Source organism: Aedes albopictus, chromosome 3, assembly GCF_035046485.1.
Source record: "Aedes albopictus strain Foshan chromosome 3, AalbF5, whole genome shotgun sequence".
Classification (NCBI taxonomy): domain Eukaryota; kingdom Metazoa; phylum Arthropoda; class Insecta; order Diptera; family Culicidae; genus Aedes; species Aedes albopictus.
In genome coordinates, this window is record NC_085138.1 from 107,523,398 (window position 1) to 107,543,022 (window position 19,625).

The 19,625-nt window shown below is 35.2% G+C and overlaps 1 protein-coding gene across 1 annotated transcript in view; it reads left to right on the plus strand.

Annotated features, from left to right (window-relative positions):
* LOC109416021 (thioester-containing protein 1 allele R1-like) overlaps positions 1-19,625 on the plus strand; it is an 82,571-nt gene that overhangs the window by 40,789 nt on the left and 22,157 nt on the right. The window contains exons 3-9 of the mRNA XM_019689988.3: positions 3,807-4,146; positions 4,211-4,476; positions 4,533-4,627; positions 4,683-4,932; positions 4,989-5,204; positions 5,405-5,444; positions 5,514-5,921. Coding sequence (XP_019545533.3) covers positions 3,807-4,146; positions 4,211-4,476; positions 4,533-4,627; positions 4,683-4,932; positions 4,989-5,204; positions 5,405-5,444; positions 5,514-5,921 — 1,615 coding nt within the window. The remainder of the gene's footprint in view (positions 1-3,806; positions 4,147-4,210; positions 4,477-4,532; positions 4,628-4,682; positions 4,933-4,988; positions 5,205-5,404; positions 5,445-5,513; positions 5,922-19,625) is intronic.

Genomic DNA, 19,625 nt, shown 5'->3' on the forward strand with positions numbered 1-19,625 from the left:
GAAAAAAGTTATCATGGATTGACACTTTTTGGACTTTTCTCGAAAAAATGTATTTATTTTACATCAGTGTCAATAAATGTTAGTGTTGATATCCAAAGATTTTCCACTTCCTTTCTCAAATTATCTCTAATCAGATATATTAGAGCCTATTTAGATTGAAGGAAGAACACATTTAATAATTTTTGTGTGGTATTGTAAATTTTAGTAATTTTCCTCTATATGGGTAAAAATTTCAACCCGATATTACTTAATTCGCCGTGCGAAAATATTACATTTTATAACGTCGTATTAAGTATCAATATATTGCTGATAAACGTTAAAAAAATCATTCAATTCGGTTCACTGGTTTCCGAGATCTTCTTCTTCTTCTTGGCGTAACGTCCTCATTGGGACAAAGCCTGCTTCTCAGCTTAGTGTTCTATGAGCACTTCCACAGTTATTAACTGAGAGCTTCCTCTGCCAATGACCATTTTGCATGCGTATATCGTGTGGCAGGCACGAAGATACTCTATGCCCAAGGAAGTCAAGGAAATTTCCTTTACGAAAAGATCCTGGACCGACCGGGAATCGAACCCGTCACCCTCAGCATGGTCATGCTGAATACCCGTGCGTTTTACCGCCTCGGCTATATGGTTTCCGAGATATGACAGTTCAAAAAATAGTTGCCTAAAAAATAGTGTTTTACGCGAACGGTTCTAACTTCGCGAAAAATTAATCAATCGAGCCCAAATTTGTACCAATGATGCAAACATAATAGGTTGACAAACAGTCAAAATTTGAGATTTTTTGATGCACTCTATGAAAAGTTACAGCATGTTGAATTTTTTTGTGGGAGAAAAAAAGTTGCCTATCCCAAACATTTTGGCCATCCCCTGTATGTCTAAAAAGGCGGATAGAGCTATTTCTTTTTCTGAAAACGTTTTTTCCACCTTTGTTACTAGCGAATGAAGTGCCGTAACCGTTGACTTACCAGATTGATAAGCAAACTGGAAGTCAGATAGGGAATGCTCTTTTATGTAAAAAGAATTGATAAAATCCTTCAAAACCTTTTCATAGTCTTCAACAAAACTGAAGAAAGACTGATTGGCCTGTATGCTTTGGGATGCGTCTTGTCTCGCTTCCCCTTTTTTGGTATAAAGATAACTTTTACAAGTTTCCTTTTTTATGGAACGTAATTCAATCTTAAACTAGTCTGGAACATCTCAGTTAGTAATGGAACCAACACCGCTTCTCCATTTTGAATCAGTGCTGGAAATACTCCATCAACTCCTGCAGATTTAAAAGGCTGAAAAGATCTAATTGCATTTTCCACTCTGGCCTTCGTGAAGATTTCATCAGCTTAATCTGAGGCGGTGTTTATTTTACTAGTTGACTCCGAAGATTTTATACTAGGACCAGTCTTGTAAACATTCGACACTTTTCACTACCTTCATTTCGTTGCCGCAGTCGGCTGTCAGCTTGCTTTGTTACGTTCGTGCGCTACCGTTACCTCTTACACACAACACGAGCGGTAAAACGAAGCTGAATAAACATAAGAAAGCGTCAAATCAATATCGTCTGACACGATGACATTCGTCTAATTCTAGCTTTTCGCATAAATTTACAGCCAACTCCGATTATGAATGTTAATATTAGTTTATTCTTGCATGTTGCATTGAATACGACACACATTTGGTAAACACAGCTCTCATTATGGAAGAAGACAGGAATAACAAAAGCTGAACTGTCTCCGAAGACGTTATCGTGGTGAAGTGCATTCGTTTGACATTTTTGTTTCGTACAGTAGTTTGATTGCTTGTGTGGCGAATGTCGGAGACAAAGGAGGCCGAATATCGACGAAAAAAATCAAATGACTGTGATCTAGAACAAGACTGACTAGGACATCCTTCACCTTCCAGAGATATAGTATCATTGGAAGCCACACTTAGAACCGAACCTGGAAAATGGGTTTCCATCATTAAATCCAAAGTTTCACGAGGAGTTTTGGTAAAGGCTCCATCGTCGCGCTTCAGGTTTCCCAATTCATTTGAATGATCTTTTGCAATCGTTTTAAGGGTGTCTGGTATTGAACCCAGAACCTTTTATACCCGACGAGATGAAAAAAAAAACAAAATTATTACAGGTTGTGCGACTTTGTTACAATGATTTCTGTAACAAAGGTTGTTATAAAACATGCACCGTGAGTAGTTAAAATAACAAATATTCTCAAAAAACTCGTTCCAATAAAAACAAAAATATAACAAGCTGAGATATAATCATAACAAGATCATATCAAATTTTGTTAGATTAAACTTGCAAAATCGTAACAAAATTATAACAAGTTCTGTTATAAATTTCAGAACGTTACAAGTTTTCTTATAAATTGTTTGGCTCAAGTGACCAAAATATCAAAAATAATCATTATTTTTTTCGCGACAACACAAAAAAATCTTTTATATTCTTAAATAATTTTGTTACAAAAAAATATAACAAAGACTGCAATTAACGTGTCACGAAATTATGTTAATGGCAATTACAAGGGGTGGCCAAAATGTGTGGGATAGGCAACTTTTTTTCTCTCACAAAAAAGTTCAACATGGTGTAACTTTTCTTAGAGTGCATCGAATATTCTCAAATTTTGACTGTTTATTAACCTGTGCATCAGTGTTTCAAATTTGAGCTCGATTGGTCAATTTTTCGCGAAGTTATAACCGATCTGGTAAAACACTATTTTTAAGACTATCAATTTTTGAACTGTCATATATCGGAGACCAGTGAACCGAATTGAATGAAATTTTGAGCGATTATCAACAATATAATAGTGCTTGAAAATTCATCAGAACATAGATACTTTTTATACTTTCAATAAAGTTATGATGGTTTGACATTTTCACCCATTTAAAGGAAAATGAGTCAAATTTACTATACTGCACAAAAATTACTAAATGTGTTCTTCCTTTAATCCAAATAGGCTCTAATATTTCTTTTTAAAGATATCTTATAAACAGAAGTAGAAAATCTTTGGATATCAAAAATAAAATTTTATGACATTGATGTAAAAAAAATGCATTTTTTCGAAAAAGATCCAAAAAGTGTCAATCCATCATAACTTTTTTTAAAGTTTAAAAAGTACCCATGTTTTGAATGATTTTTAAGCATTAATATATTGTGGATAAAAGTTCAAAATTTCATTCAATTCGGTTCACTGGTCTCCGAGATATGACCTCAAAAATTAGTAGTCAAAAAATAGTGTTTTACCAGAACGGCTATAACTTCGCGAAAGATTACCCAATCGAGCTAAAATCTGTACCAATGATGCACATACAATAGGTTGACAAACAGTCAAAATTTGAGAATATTCGATGCACTCTATGAAAAGTTACAGCTTGTTGAACTTTTTTGTGAAAGAAAAAAAATTGCCTATCCCAAGCATTTTGGCCATCGCCTGTATATTGCATAATATGAAAAATATTGTTATGCATCTGTTTGAATAAATGAAACAAGTTTTTTTATTATTTTGTTACTATTTTTTTTTGTTTTTTTTTTCTCTTTATTAAAGAGATTTTCAGCCCTTGGCTGGTTCATCTCTGGGCGCTAAAATTATAACTAATGTTAATATAATTCTGTTATGGATATTCACATGGAAAAATTCTTATAACAGAATTATATCAGCTATTGTTATTTCTAGCAACAGTTGTCATAATTTTCTTAAAATCCTATTATGTGCTTCTAGTCGGGTATACAAATCAAAAGAAGTAGCCATTAGACAACGAAGTCTGTCGATAACGATGACATACAATGCTAAAATTACATAACATTCTTTTTAGGGCACTATCCCCAACGTGCAATTCCAGCAGTTTGAGGTCCGAGAATACGTGATGCCTAAGTTTTTCATCAACGTAACACTCTTGAGTATCCCGCTAATATCTGACAAAGAGATCAGCCTGATGGTCGAAGCAAACTACACATTCGGAAGTCCAGTTCGGGGAAACATTCTTGTAGAACTGATCACCGATGACGCTTTAAATGTAGTTGCTGACATTGATGAAAAGAGTTTTGATAGCAATTCTACTTTCCGGTTAAAGCTGAAGAAAGGACTCACTATTCTTGATGACAAAGATTATACCATAGTGAAGGCCAAGGTATTCCTGAAAGAAAAGTTTTCCGGTAAGTGAAAAATAATGTTTTTTTGCAGAAATTCATGTAATAGTATTCCGAATTCTTCCGTCAGATTTCACGATGAACGTAACCAAGGAAATTCCTGTGTTCATGTACCCGTATAAAATTACACTTATTAAACCAGCAAAATACTACCGTCCAGGGGTTCCATATCACTGCAAATTATCTGTCAAAGATCACTATGGAGTTCCAGTAAAAGACAAGTTTATAACAATCAAGACCGATACAGGTATAAAACAGTCAGCGAAACTTGACAGCCAAGGAATTGCATCCTTTGACCTTGCCATGCCAGATACAACTGGGTTTGTAGATATAGCGGTGAGTATTCTTTCTGTTACATACGTTGATTATACTGACCATTGCTATTACCTCAGGTTGACTTTGAAAACAGAGAATACAGCGATATTGATACGATACAAGGCTTGAAAGATGCACCAACCCAGTACCTACAGATATCTTTGCACAAAAGGTTTTTATTCAACTAGTGGATATTATGTAATGTGATTAATATGGAATCTTTTCAGAAATTTAAGGGACTCGACAGTGACCATCATCGTTAAGTCAAATGATAAGTTTTCTCATTTGTATTACTTTGTTACAAGCCGAGGAAACATTTTGTTGGCCAAACATGAGCACTGTTTAAACAAAGTGAAATATACGATTTATTTTAAACTCTCCGTAGAAATGACGATACAGTCTAAATTTCTTGTCTACACACTCAATTCCGGCCAGTTGATTATGGATCATATCGAACTGGACTTTTTTGCCAATGAAGTGAGTCGGGTTTAATAAGTAGTGATACTCAGAAAAAATAATTCCTTTATTTTTAGTTCGAGTTTTCACTTCAAAAACACACATTTCAACCAGATCAAAAAGTTAAAATAAATGTCAAAGCAGCAGAAGATTCGTATGTCGCTTTTCAGGCTATCGATCAAGGAGCTCTTCTACTTGGACACGAAGTGTTCGGAATAACAATGGCGGATGTACTTGAAGATCTCGATGCATACACTCCTAAACAAGATAGTCTCGACCTTGACCCCATTGATGTAAGATTTTACCATGGACAAACAGATGTTGCATAGCACATACATATCGTGAATTCTAACCTACCTACCTAGTACAATACAATATGGCCAAATGTTTAACTGCCTCAAAGAACTGTAGAATAGCACCTGTTTGTCTATTTCTTATATTCCTTATATTTACTTAGCTTTCCCGCATTCTGAATTCTTTTTCTCTCTGATAGCCTTTTGGTCTATTTTTGAAAAGTGCTTTAACTCATCCAGGTAAGTAACTATTTGATACAATGTGGTACATAGAGGAACTGTAATGAATTATTTAATTTCTTGTTATAGATAAGTCAGCCCGCAATAAACGCTCCATTCATCGTACAAAACGCCATGTTAAATCCATACTCCACAGAACTGATTTCCCAGAATCGTGGTTTTGGATGAACTACACAATGGAAAACAAAAAACAGCTGACCATATCTAAAGTAATTCCCCATACCATCACTTCTTGGTATGTGACTGGGTTTGCCCTGAGCCCTACTCGAGGCTTGGGACTGATAAATGAGCCGGCGAAGCTCACTGCCTCCAAGCCATTCTACATGATTGCCAACCTTCCGTACTCGATCAAACGAAATGAAGTCGCCCAGATACAGGTAACCTTGTTCAACTTTAAGTCCAATTCGATGACGGTGGACGTCACTTTGTTCAACAAGGCAGATGAGATTGAGTTCGTGGATCGGAAATCGAACGACAGTAAGTAGGCTGGTATCGGCAGGCGTAGCTAGGGGTTTTCTATATAAATGAGTCGAGATTGCTCCAAGTACGTAGGGGCCAGGTATATGAATTGGCATGTAGTACACAGATAAAAATAATGAGATTTACACGTCATGTAAACTTCATTTAAGTCATCTAAACTTAGTGTTATGATAGTTTACATGATATATAATGTAAATTTGTGTTATTTGTCATGTAAACACTCAGAATCATGCGGAATTACGTGACATATAATGGAAATTTACATGGTTTTTTATGACATTTACATGCAGAGCGTTCATGATTAACGCAAAATTTAATCATGATTAATCATTGATGATTAAAATTCCAATTTTGGTGATTATTGATTATGATTTATGATTAATTTGATTTTTAGGATGATTAAAGATTATGATTAATGATTAAAATTGGTTTTATCTGTGATTATTGATTATGATTATTGATTAAATATGGCTCATTGATTAAAAATCATGATTAATCATGATTAATCAATCACAAAAAACTGGAAATGATTAAAATATATTTATTGTTCAACATGTTTTTAAAGTTTCAAAAGTAAAAGATAACTCTGCCCGGGAGATTTTTGAAAATAGAATCATAAATTATATTATTTAGAACAGCATTTGAACCAATTTAAATTGGATCGTAAATTTTATATGATGAATCATTTTTGGTGATGAATGATTAATGATTGATTAATATTTTTTCTTATGATTATGATTACTGATTAATGATTGGATTGCAAAAACAGTGTGATTAAGATTAATGATTAATGATTAAATGAGATTTTTCTGTGATTATGATTAATGATTTTGATTAATCTTAATCAATAATCTTTAATCATGATTAAATTTATGATTAATCATTAACGCTCTGTACATGATATGTCATGTAAACTTCTGTGATATCCCACGCTCCAAACATGTGCATCATATGTCACAGAATGTTACACTCTTTTTCCGATCTGTGTAGGCCACTGAGTATCCTTATTGTTGTGAGCTATACTGCCGTGAATCGCAAGTCAGTCCCATCTGCATTTTTGTCAAAATTGAGTTAATGGCAGTTTTCGATCTTTCTTCGGTTAATCTTTCAGCTGCGTGAATAACAATATATAGTTTGTTCAGTAAAAACGATAAACTACACAAAGTCAGATTGTCCCACACAGATAAAAATAATGAGATTTACACGTCATGTAAACTTCATTTTGGTCATGTAAACTTACTGTTTTGATGGTTTACATGATATATCATGTAAATTTGCGTTATATGTCATGTAAACACTCAGAGTCATGCTGAATTACATGACATATAATGTAAGTTTACATGATATTTTATGATATTTACATGGTATGTCATGTAAACTTCTGTGATATATCCCACGCTCTAATCATGTGCATCAAATGTCACACAATTTTACATTCTTTTTTCGATCTGTGCGTAATGAAAAGTAATCGCAAGTTTGTCCCATTACGAACTTGTGTACCCAGCATTACAAAACCGAACACTGCACATTGGGTAAAATCAAGCCCAAAGGTGGAAAAAAATAATAACTTTCTTAATATAAGACCCTATGTGACCATCGATGGCTTATTCGAAAGCAAATTTTCTCAAGATTTGGTTGGTGGATGATTCATGTACGGGCAACTACTCTGAAGCGAGTTATAGAGCCCGTTTTACCCCAGTTCCCCCTATAATTTGAGAATTTCTGTTGTTTTACGGTTTTTGTTATGACTTCAATGATTTTCCCGCTGGGATACCATCGCCCCAACTTCATTGAGTAACGGTACATACAAAAAGTCATTAAAACGTTGGAATTTTAGGGTATTGTGGGGTCAATTCGGCAATGGTATATTTTCAAGGTAAAAAGTCATTTTTATTATTATTAATGTTTTTTTTATGTGACAATAACTAAATAAATGATCGAATACACATGGATTATTTCTGAGGAATCCATTTTTGGCGAGTTTAATCTCAAAGTATTGATAATATTTGAGTTTTCATGCATACAAATATGAGTAGTTCTCATCCTAATACCACCGATTCCAAACATTTCCAAACGATGAGCCATTGCTTATATACTCCAAAAATATCCCAAATGTTATTTGCGCATAGCCTTATAGACGGGAGGTGGCGACAGCATATAATTTTAGAGCTTAATTTACCCAAGCTCCCCTATAAACTTATTTTTTCATTGTTTTTAAATTAAAACCAATTTTAACTTGAAATCATATGAAATTTGGAAATTTAGGGTACAATGGGGTTAAATGCTGAACCTACTTTTTTCCATCGAACAGGTTGTTCTCTACTAGATCTAATTCTAACTGATTCTCCAGAAATTGTCACGAAACAAGATCAGCTTTCCATGTCAGGGGTTTCTAACCATGACATGGTTTTTTGTTCAATACGCGTTTTTCAAGAAAATAGGAATTCTATTGTAACTTATCGCGATTATCTTAATTTTGACTCAACTCTGTTGCAGGAAGCATTTCTGAGTATTGATTGGAACTTTTTCTTCGCTCAAACTGATCCCAATGCACTAAGGGCCAGAATCGCAATCTAGCGGAACAAAATTAATTACTCCAAAACGAAGCTCTTCCGGCACATGGTATCTTCGACAAAGTTGCTTGACATCAGCAGGGGCATCTATTGCTAAGAGCGTAGTAGTTCGCAAATCGTCCGCATAGGTGGCGCCACTATCTAACTTCTTTGTTTTACGTCCTAGAGTCTTGGCGTCTTCGGCAAAGTTGTTCATTTTGGCAAAATTAACAACTCTTTCTCAGATGTCAAAATTCCACAGCCTACTGTTTTCGAGTTATTTTAAAATTGAAATACATTCCATGAAAAAACAGTTTTTTAAGCTTATTTTGACATTTTTACTAGAAACCATGTGAGTTTAAATTTTTTCCTAATGTAAATATGTCAAACCAAACACATTCTATGGAAATATATTCAATATTATCATTAAAAATTTGAAATAAAAATACAAATTCGAAAAAATAGTGTGAATTTCAAGCCTTAATATCTCACAAAGCGCAAAAAATCGCAACTTCAAATTTTCAGCAAATACGAAGCAATACTAGGTGAACATACTGTAAAAAAATTGGAGAGGTATTTTTTGGTGTTTTTGAGATAATAGCTTTTTAGTAACACCATAAATATAGGTAGTGCAAGCGTGTAACTTTTTACTGTTACACATTAGAGAGTTTATGTCTTGGAGAAAGTTGTTCATTTTGACTAAATAAACAATTGTTCCTAAGACGTCAAAATTCCACGGCCTACTGTTTTTGAATTATTGTATATAAACTATATTTTATTGATAAAAATTGTTAATAAAACACATTTTGATGCAATAGTATGAACTATTTTTTATTGTTTTAATTTTTGCGATACATAGTAGGCCATGAAAATGTCAGTATACTATTGTCAGCTTGGCTCAAGGTAACTTTTAATTTTTTGCATGTTATTTTCAAAATGTTTTAAGCTTAACCTTTTTTGTCAATTATTTTAAATTTTAGAACGCAAAATATCTTGCCGAGAGCTCATGGATTTGTTCCTGAATGGAAAGGACGTTGATCAATCTCTAGAGATTGTGAAACTGGAGCTCCACAAAACTGATATTTTCATGACCTACTATGTATCGTAAAAGCATAAACAATAAAAAATAGTTCATACTATTACATCAAAATGTGTTTTATTGACAAATTTTATCAATAAAATCTGGTTATTATACAATAACTCAAAAACAGTAGCCCGTGGAATTTTGACGTCTAAGAAACAGTTGTTTATTTAGTCAAAATGAACAACTTTCTCGAAGACATAAACTCTCTAATGTGTAACAGTAAAAAGTTACACGCTGGCACTACTTATATTGATGGTGTTACTAAAAAGCTATTATCTCAAAAACACCAAAAAATACCTCTCCAATTTTTTTACAGTATGTTCACCTAGTATTGCTTCGTATTTGCTGAAAATTTTAAGTTGCGATTTTTTGCGCTTTGCGAGATATTGAGGCATGAAATTCACACTGTTTTTTCGAATTTGTATTTTTATTTCAAATTTTTAATAATAATATTGAATATATTTCCATAGAATGTGTATGGTTTGACATATTTACATTAGGAAAAAAAATTAAACTCACATGGTTTCTAGTAAAAATGTCAAAATAAGCTTAAAAAACTGTTTTTTCATGGAATGTATTTTATTTTTAAAATAACTCGAAAACAGTAGGCTGTGGAATTTTGACGTCTGAGAAAGAGTTGTTTATTTTGCCAAAATGAACAACTTTGCCAAAGACGCCAAGTCTCTAGGACGTAAAACAAAGAAGTTAGATGGTGGCGCCACCTATGCGGACGAGTTGCGAACTACTACGTTCTTATCAATAGATGCCCCTGCTGATGTCAAGCAACTTTGTCGAAGACAATATGTTTCGGAAATGCTTCGTTTTGGAGTAATTAATTTTGTTCCGCTAGATTGCGATTCTGGCCCTTAGTGCAATGAATTGCTTCACTTTATGAATTACCATTTACTTCTTCTCCATGACAATCATATACCTATAAGACGCAAAAGAAATAATGCTAATCCATGGTTTAGTAATGCCATTTGCTGCGCGATTGTCGATCGTGACTTCGCTTATCTGAGCTTATCGCAAATCTGAAATTGATAGAAATACCTATAAACGGCTAAGGAATAGAGTGAATACTATGATATCTCAAGCTAAAATCGAATGTGACAGACTTAAATTTAATGCTGATTTGCCAAGTAAGCAACTATGGCGCAATATCAAAAAGCTAGGAGTTACTAAGGAATGTAGTTTTGCCAACGAAGATTTTGCTGCAAATGAAATGAATGACTATTTTACATCAAACTTTACCGTTGATCCTTCATCAGAGCCTGTGCCATCGACTGTGCAAGGCTTTAACTTCGTCCAAGTTGTGGAACACGACATTGTTAACTGTGTTTTTTCAGTCAAATCAAATGCAGTGGGCATTGACAATATACCTATTCAATTTATCAAAATACTATTACCCTTGGCTTTGCCAATGTTTAAGCATCTCTTCAACTCTATAATCAAAACCTCAATATTTCCAAAACCCTGGAAAAGTGCGAAAATCATCCCAATCAAGAAAAAAGGTAATTGTTCTTCCATTAGTAATTTGCGTCCTATTAGTATCCTTAGCGCACTTTCTTAAGTTTTTGAAAAATTAATTAAAGCTCAAATTTCTAAGCATGTCATTGACAATAATTTGCTACACCCACTTCAATCTGGATTCAGAAGTAATTTTAGCAAAAATACAGCTTTAATTAAGGTTCATGATGATCTGGCTCAGGCAATAGATAAAAGAGGTGTGGCCATACTTTTGCTAATAGATTTCGCCAAAGCATTCGATCGAGTGTCACATTGTAGATTAGTGAATAAACTAATAAATAATTTTAGTTTCTCTCAGTCTGCTGCTAATTTGATAACATCATATTTGAGTGATAGATGTCAAGCCGTGTTTTTCAATAATGTTTTATCTTCTTTTAGTTCGATTAAGTCAGGGGTTCCACAAGGATCTGTCCTGGGACCCTTATTATTCTCTCTTTTTATTAACGATCTTCCTAATTCCTTGCGTTATTGTTCAATTCATCTGTTTGCGGATGATGTACCAATTTATTTCACCGTTACTGGTGAATTCATTATAGATGATGTTGCTAGGAAAATTAATAATGACTTGAGAAGCATCTTTGCATGGTCCATAAATAACTTACTTGCTGTAAACCCATCTAAAACTAAAGCTATTATGATATCGAGACTCAGAAACCCTCCTCAAACACCTGTGCTTGTTTTTGATGGACAAATAATTGAATTCTTTGAAAAAGTTGATAACCTTGGAGTTGTTTTTACATCTAATTTCTCTTGGGATGCCTTTGTTAATACTCAATGTGGAAAAATCTATGGTGCACTCAAAAGGTTACAAATGGTGAGCAGACATTTCGAAACTAGTATGAAAATCAAACTTTTCAAATCTCTTATTCTTCCTCATTTCATGTATGGCGAATTTGTTTATGGTAATGCTTCTGTGGCATATTTAAACAAACTAAGAGTCGCACTCAACTCGTGCATTAGGTATGTTTTTAATTTATCTCGATATTCTAGTGTTTCACAGTTCCATAAAACATTGATAGGCTGTAACCTTGGCAACTTCCATGATTTCAGAATTTGTGTACAACTGTTCAAAATCATTAAGACTAAGGAACCACCGTATTTGTATAGTAATTTGCAATTCTTAAGAAATACTAGAACTCGTAGCTTGGTCATCCCTCAGCATTCAACGACGTATTATGGTAATTCAATGCTCATGAGAGGCATTTCTCTTTGGAACCGTTTGACACCTAATCTTAAAATGTCCATAAGTTTGAAAAGCTTTAAAGAGGGCTTGCTAGAGGAGCTTGAACGTATGCAATAAATGAATTTTATTATAATCTGTTCAGAAACTTGAAATTAGATAATAAGTAATTTGTTAGAATGCTATATCCCACCAGTGGGTAACATTCAAATAAGGAGTTTTCCTTACGTTACATGAGTATATCAATAAATAAATAAATAAAATGAAAAAAAAAAACAATCCAAAAGCTTGGATGACCATATAAGTTGACAAATAATTGTCTGAAAGATAATATCCGTACGAGTTCTGATGATGTAAAGGTAGAACGCATATAGTCGGAGCGGTAAACTCGCGAGTATTCAGCAGAACCATGCTAAGGGGTGATGGTTTCAATTTTCGGTCGGTCCGGGAATTTTGCGATTTTTTCTGTGGGAAATTTCCTCGAGATAATGCAAAATGAACGATAGCATTTCCTCAAAATGTATGTGTGTATCAACATGTTGAGTTGATTTTTCGGTACACGGATAGTACGTGAAGTAAGTAAGTAGGATAGTACTAACCGTGTCTCTCTGTGTACACATTTTAATGTGGATTGGTTAAAAATTGACTGAATTATGGCAAAAATCAACCCGTTCAAAAGAAGAATTGGGTATATGTAATGTAGGGTGCAAGACGTTTTGGACAGGGTGTCCAATTTTGCCTACTTTCTGCTATAACTTATTCAATTTGATACAAATCGAGTAAGTTTTTGTACACACTGCATACAGTAAGCTATCTAGCCGAATAGGAAAAATCAAGTCAATATAAACATCTTGAGGAATTTATGTCTAATCTGAAGAGTTTTGTCATTTGTTCAATTGAACTTGATTAATTACTCAACTTTTTTTTTGTATTTGTTTGTATTCTTTGTTTTGTAATCAGGTGAACGACTGCATAAACGACATAAGTTTGTTCGAGAGCATCTGGTAAGGAAATCGTCCCAGAGCAAAATTGGCCAAATATAATGGCAGATCATCATCATTCGCATACCGCTTTAGAGCTGCTAGCTCAAAATACAAGGACTATGCTGCCGTGTGCAGCATTGCTGTCCCACGTTCTATGGTCATCCACATTAATATGGGACAACTTTGCAGTATGTCTCTATAAAAACGATGAAACTGTACTACCGCCACAAACGGGAAGATTCTGCTTCAATGAACGCAACGCCAGATGACGGTGGCTCCGATTATGATCAGATGTACTCAGGAAATCTAGTATCGAGTAATAATAAAAGACATACATACTTGGCTAAGTGGAATAAGACTGTCAAATTATTAGCATATAGCAAAACAAAATACCGTCGTGCGGGGCTACTTTTGAAATGCAGGGCTACTTTGGACACTTTTGAATATGGATTTTAATAATTGAAAATGTGGTTCAAATCTTTTTGATGTCTTTGGGACTATTATAAAGCAATAGTTTTTCCTTTATTTGATTGAAATTATTTTTCAAACAGACCGTTTATTGCTTGTCAGGACGCGAAAAATCATCGAATAAACCAATTAAATATACATAACGTGTTAGAGCATTTGGTCTGTAAGCATTGTTTCTACAGTTCATAAATTTCAAAGGGTTGATCGATTCATTCAAAATGTATCAACGTAGCATATACAACAATCGAATATTTGTATCGTTATACATTATAAATAACCGTTTAACCTAAATAAAAAATTGGTGATCCCTTTTTTTTCAGGCTATCTATATACATAGCAATATCACACTGCTCATAATATCAAAGGTAGCACAGAACCATCTTAAAACGCATGTATGTATTGAAATTGCGGCTGTTCGGGTCCATATGAAGTTAACCATCAATGTTTACTTCTTTTCCCGATCAGCCTAGATAGCTGTGTAGTGTCGGTAGCGGTTGTCTCAATTGGCTAAGAATAACACTACGGACCACCTGTTCCGGGGGTAAAAATCCACTAAACAGGGAACCCCAATCCAAGGTGTCAGGCGACCCGTGCTGATGGATGAATGGTTGAGGGGGTTTAAAATATGTTCGATCTTTAACGGAGCCCGTAACGTAGGTAGATCGCCTTTATGTGTTGCGTTACGCTTCAAGATCTACCAAACCGAACCCTAGTGACATCCGGTTTGTCAAGTTGGGGTAATGTGTTTTGGTAATAAGGATTCACGGTACAAAGTCCTTGTTACTGGTGACAGTTTCTAAAATTGCATTTATTCTGCCTTGCTGATAGTTAAAGAATCGGACTTTGCCCACCCGAGACTACACTTGATGTTAGGAAAACAAACATGCTTTACGTATCCAATTGCGTACTAACCTATCAAGGACTGTTAAGTTCTAGTAATCCAAGGACTCACTTGCATTCTTATTGCAGGACACATTATCTAATTTGACAGAGTTTTGCAACTAGCCTAAAGTCCCGGGTTTTTCTATGTTGTCCTGGGACTAAACTAGAAGCAAGACATGGATGGGGCTAGAGTTCCGATGCATGGATAAATATCAGTACCACAGTTTTGTTTTTTCAGAATTCGAATGGATTGTGTTTGATTAGGGGCGCTCTTTCACTGGGATTTAAATCTCTATGATAATGGGACCTTTTAATCGCAATCGTTTTCTTGCACCTCTGGGATAACAAAACTGGAACTGTACAGAAATCGATGCTTCATTGCCTCTCAATGACAATGGAGTAGTACGACATGCACTAAATACTAAGGATACGGGTAATGCCACAAAAGATCTAAATACTGGTCGCAGTGGCTCACCCGAACAGAAAAAAAATGTATTGAAATCATGTCTGATATTGGATGAACATATGTTCCATGAAAATGTGCAATGTTACCCATAAATAATTGAAAACGTTCCATACACTATACAAAATGTACCGATAAAACATAAAATTTTCTCATTAAAAGTGAAATTTTGCACCGATAAATAATACAGAAATGCTCCATAATAAAATACAAATGCTCCATAGAAAAATGCAAATGCTCCATAGAAAAATTAAATTGCACCATGAAAAATTGAAATTGCACCATAGAAAATAGATAAATGCTCCATAAGTATTATCAAACTGCACCATAGAAAATATGAATTGCTCCATAATAAATTGAAAATACTCCACAGATAGCATATTCTCATAATCTAATTCGACAGGGCTGAATTGCTTTACATTGCACTGCTTTAAAGGTGCAAATGTTCAAAGTTATGAAGAATATTTATTTTTTTATAGAGCAAATCGTATTTTATGTGGTGCAGTTTGATAATACTTATGGAGCATTTGTCTATTTTCTATGGTAAAATTTCATTTTTTATGGTGCAAATTAATTTCTCTATGGATCAATATTCAATTTTCTATGGGTACAATTCTATTTTTTATGGAGCATTTGCATTTTTCTATGGAACATTTGTATTTTATTATGGAGCATTTCATTACTTTTTATTGGTGCACAATTTCACTTTTAATGAGAAAATTTAATGTTTTACCGGTACATTTTTTATAATGTACTAGCTGTACCCGGCAAACTTTGTCTTGCCTACTGCGTTTTTTGACGTTTCAAGTTTCAATCCAACACCAAGTCTCCGGTCACAAAATGTATGGAAGATCGATTTTCAAAAACTCTCAATGTATCCATGTTTTATGCCTCATAAACCTTCCTTGGGTGAAAACTAACAGAACAAAACTAAGACGACCCAAATCGGGCCCTCCGTTCGCAAGTTATGCGCGGTCCCACGTATGCCACTACATTTTCATATATATAGATGAAACGTTTTCAATTATTTATGGGTTACATTGCTCATTTTCATGGAACATATGATCATTCTTTATGGAGCGCTTTTTGATTTTCTATGGAGCATTTGCAATTTGTTAGGGTTGCAATAACCTTTTGCCAATTTCTAAATAACCCTGAAATTTTAAATGCAATTTTGTTATAGATAAAAATGTCCAAAGTAGCCCCCATCCGGATCTATATTAGATGTGTCCGGTTGGTGTATGAACAACTTTTTTTGTTTATTGATGGATTTAGTTCAAATTTTGCATACATCCTACATACATACTCCTGATTGTTATGTGTAAGAATTGTAGAAATCCATTCACTACTTTGTGAGTTATAATGTCATAAAGTTGAAAAACCATGAAAAAGTATAAAAAGAAGCCCCGCACTACCTATTTGATGTTTAAGCTGAGGCTGTTTCGTTTACAAAAATATAACAAATGCATTTTGGAGATTTGTTACAACAGTGTGGTACTACAACCCCCATCCCATAAAGTCTATTGGCAGGCAGCAGTTTAGAAATTCTTCGATTCACGCTACAGCTCTTCATCATGAAATGCTTGGAATAATGAATAATAGAAGTGTGCGACGTGGATTATTAATATTATTTCACGAACTGATTCTAAATTTCCTCATTTTTACTACCAACATTAGTTACGGGTATAAATATTTGTTACAATAATAAGACAGAATAATTGTTTAATGTGTTCAAAGTTTAATATTCGTGCGTTCCTTGTGCTACATGTTGGATTTTAACTTGTAAATATTACCCTAGTATTAATGAACATTTATAGGGTTCTGGCAGGATAGAGGCCAATGAAGTGCAATCCTATTTTGATTGCCAACATTCAGGCCATTTCGGGCCGCGATTAAGTACTAGAGACGCAAACCTTTCCCTGACACAGACTTCAAGTTATAGATCTCTAGTATCGAAACCCGAAACGGGATGCCCGATTAGGATTAGTTTTCCTAGACAAAACCAAGCTATGAACACAGCGACAAATACTGTGAACTAAAAGGCCAATGCCAAATAAAATACATTTCCAGGATGACTGATGGACCCAAACCAATGCATGAAACCTCATCATTCTGTGATCGGAAGATGTTATCCATCTGGATAACAGAGCAAATTTATGTTGTATCGTGTTATGTCAATGTGTTATGTTTCTTTTTTGACGTAGGACTACGTCTCTCTTTTCTATACCGGGTGTCATTCTAAATTTTCAGAAATCGGCCGCGTTACGTTTGAAGTGGAGATTTTGAGCGTTAATAACTCAGCCATTTCTTGTTGATTTTTCAAAATTTTGGCTCCAATCGATTGCAAATCTTTACACCAATTATGTCCAATAATAACATTTGCTGATTTTCAATAACAAACTATTAAAAAATTGGGAAAAGTGAACCCATGTTTATTCCAGCCAATCACGAACGAGCACATTTTGGATGCCCCCGTCGAATATAAAAGCTACTGCTTCTTCGCATCTTCCCTCATTTGTCTATGTCGTCTCGAGGTGAACGCATCGAACGAGAGCTGCCGACTTTCTTCGTTTGCGTTTTCGCTCATTATTCTTTGACGGCCGTGTCGGCTCGGTTCGGTGGCGGTGGTTGTCGGCAAGGGTGCTGTTGCACATTCGCCTTCTAACCGTCTAACGCGGCAGACCAAGGAAGGAATACTTTTCATCGATTGCTCGGCGGTGGTGGCAGAGGCAGCAGCAAATTCCACCAAAGAAAGATCCGCCACAACGAATGTGCGAGTTGCGTCGCTTTTCCTCGGGGCTCGGTCCTTTCACGGATTGATTGACGGTGGCGCATTGCTGATAGCATCAGGAAGAATATCCAGGTCAGCAAGCGGCGGGTCAATTCTCAACGGCGTCCTGCATTCAGCGCGAATAAAATCAATGCACATTGGGTGGCATGATGAATTGATTTCAATTTCTACCTAAAACCGTCCATAATTCAAACGGTTCTTTTCAGAACCATCGAAAATACTTCTTACTTAGAGAGTTAAGGCTCCCCCAAACCAAGGCGACTTTTCCGGCGACACGATTTTTTATCTCCGCGATTTTTCTCAACGACTACAGCGATAAATGCGTCGCATCAACCATCTACACCAACGCGAAAACAAGTCACAAATTAAAACTTAGTCGCCCCGCGACAGCGACGAAAACTGTGCATGCAGCGACCAGCGCCGCGACACACCGGCGACAAGTACAAAATTCGCTGCACTATCGCTTGTCGCCTGCGACGACGTCGTCGCAGTGTGGAAGGTCCTCTTCAAATCAGTGCGCAGCAATTTCGCGACAAAAACATAGCGACAAAAAGTCGCGTCGCTGGAAAAGAGTCGCGTCGGTTTGGGGGAGCCTTTAATTGGATAAATTTCCTGCATCAACCGAGAAAATGTAGTGAAACCAAATAGTGAAAGATTGAATTCTTGGTGGTGACTCAGCAACAGTGAAGGCGATCACTAATCTCATCCACGGCAGCAAGCGGAGGGCGAATTTTCGACGGCGTTCAGCATTCAGCACGGAGAAATTTAAAAACTAGGAGTGTGTAATGTCTGAGACATAACCGCAATGTTGACGTAGGACTAATTTTTAACGCATAATAAAGAATTTGGGGCTCACAGATGAAGTAAACGTGTATCTATTCAGCATAAATCGTCGGTTTCCTGCAATAGGGGCACAACTCAAAAAATGAGAATTTTCAGAATGAGCGTTTGAAAATTGGCAATCTTGAAGCACATCCTACAAGTTCACTTATTTCTCTCATTATTAGACAAAAGTATACGAATTTTGATTGTTGTATCATGGAAAGGGACTGAAGGACTATCTCTTTCATAAATTTTAGATTACTATTTTTCATCGACTATTGAAAAAGTTGACTGATTTTGAGTTGTGCCTTTACTGCGGAAAATTGGTGAAAATGCAAAAATCTCGCGTTTCTCATCGAATTTCGGAACGGGTCTTTGTCAGATGAAAGTTTGCATGGTTTTTCATCATTTGTCATCAAAACCTCAAAAATGACAAATTTTGAGTTGTGCCCCTATTGCAGGAAACCGACGAAATAACGGCCAGAGTAAAATCACTATATGCTAAAGACTCGAAATCTGGCGATTGTTGCTGGTAATGATGATTCCCGTATCATGACGATGATGCTGCCGAGCAATGCCTTTAAAGTTGAAGGATTCGTCATTGACATAATCGTCATCATTGAAAATTCGAAAGCAGTTTTCTCGTACAAAGCTGAAATTTCCGCAGTGAAAATGTATTCACTGTATTGCGGCTGAAGATTGGAGTACAGTGAACTTATTTTCACTGCAGAAATTTCAGTTTAGAATGAGAAAACTGCTTTCGAACTTTCAATGATGACGATTATGTCAATGACGAATCCTTCAACCTTAAAGCGCATTTGACAGGTATCCTACTCGATTGGAATGACATTGACAGTAAATTTGGAATTTCAAATACCAAATATACAGCGGTGATATTTAGTATAAAAATTAAACTTTATCGATAAACTAAACTATAAAAATTAGAATT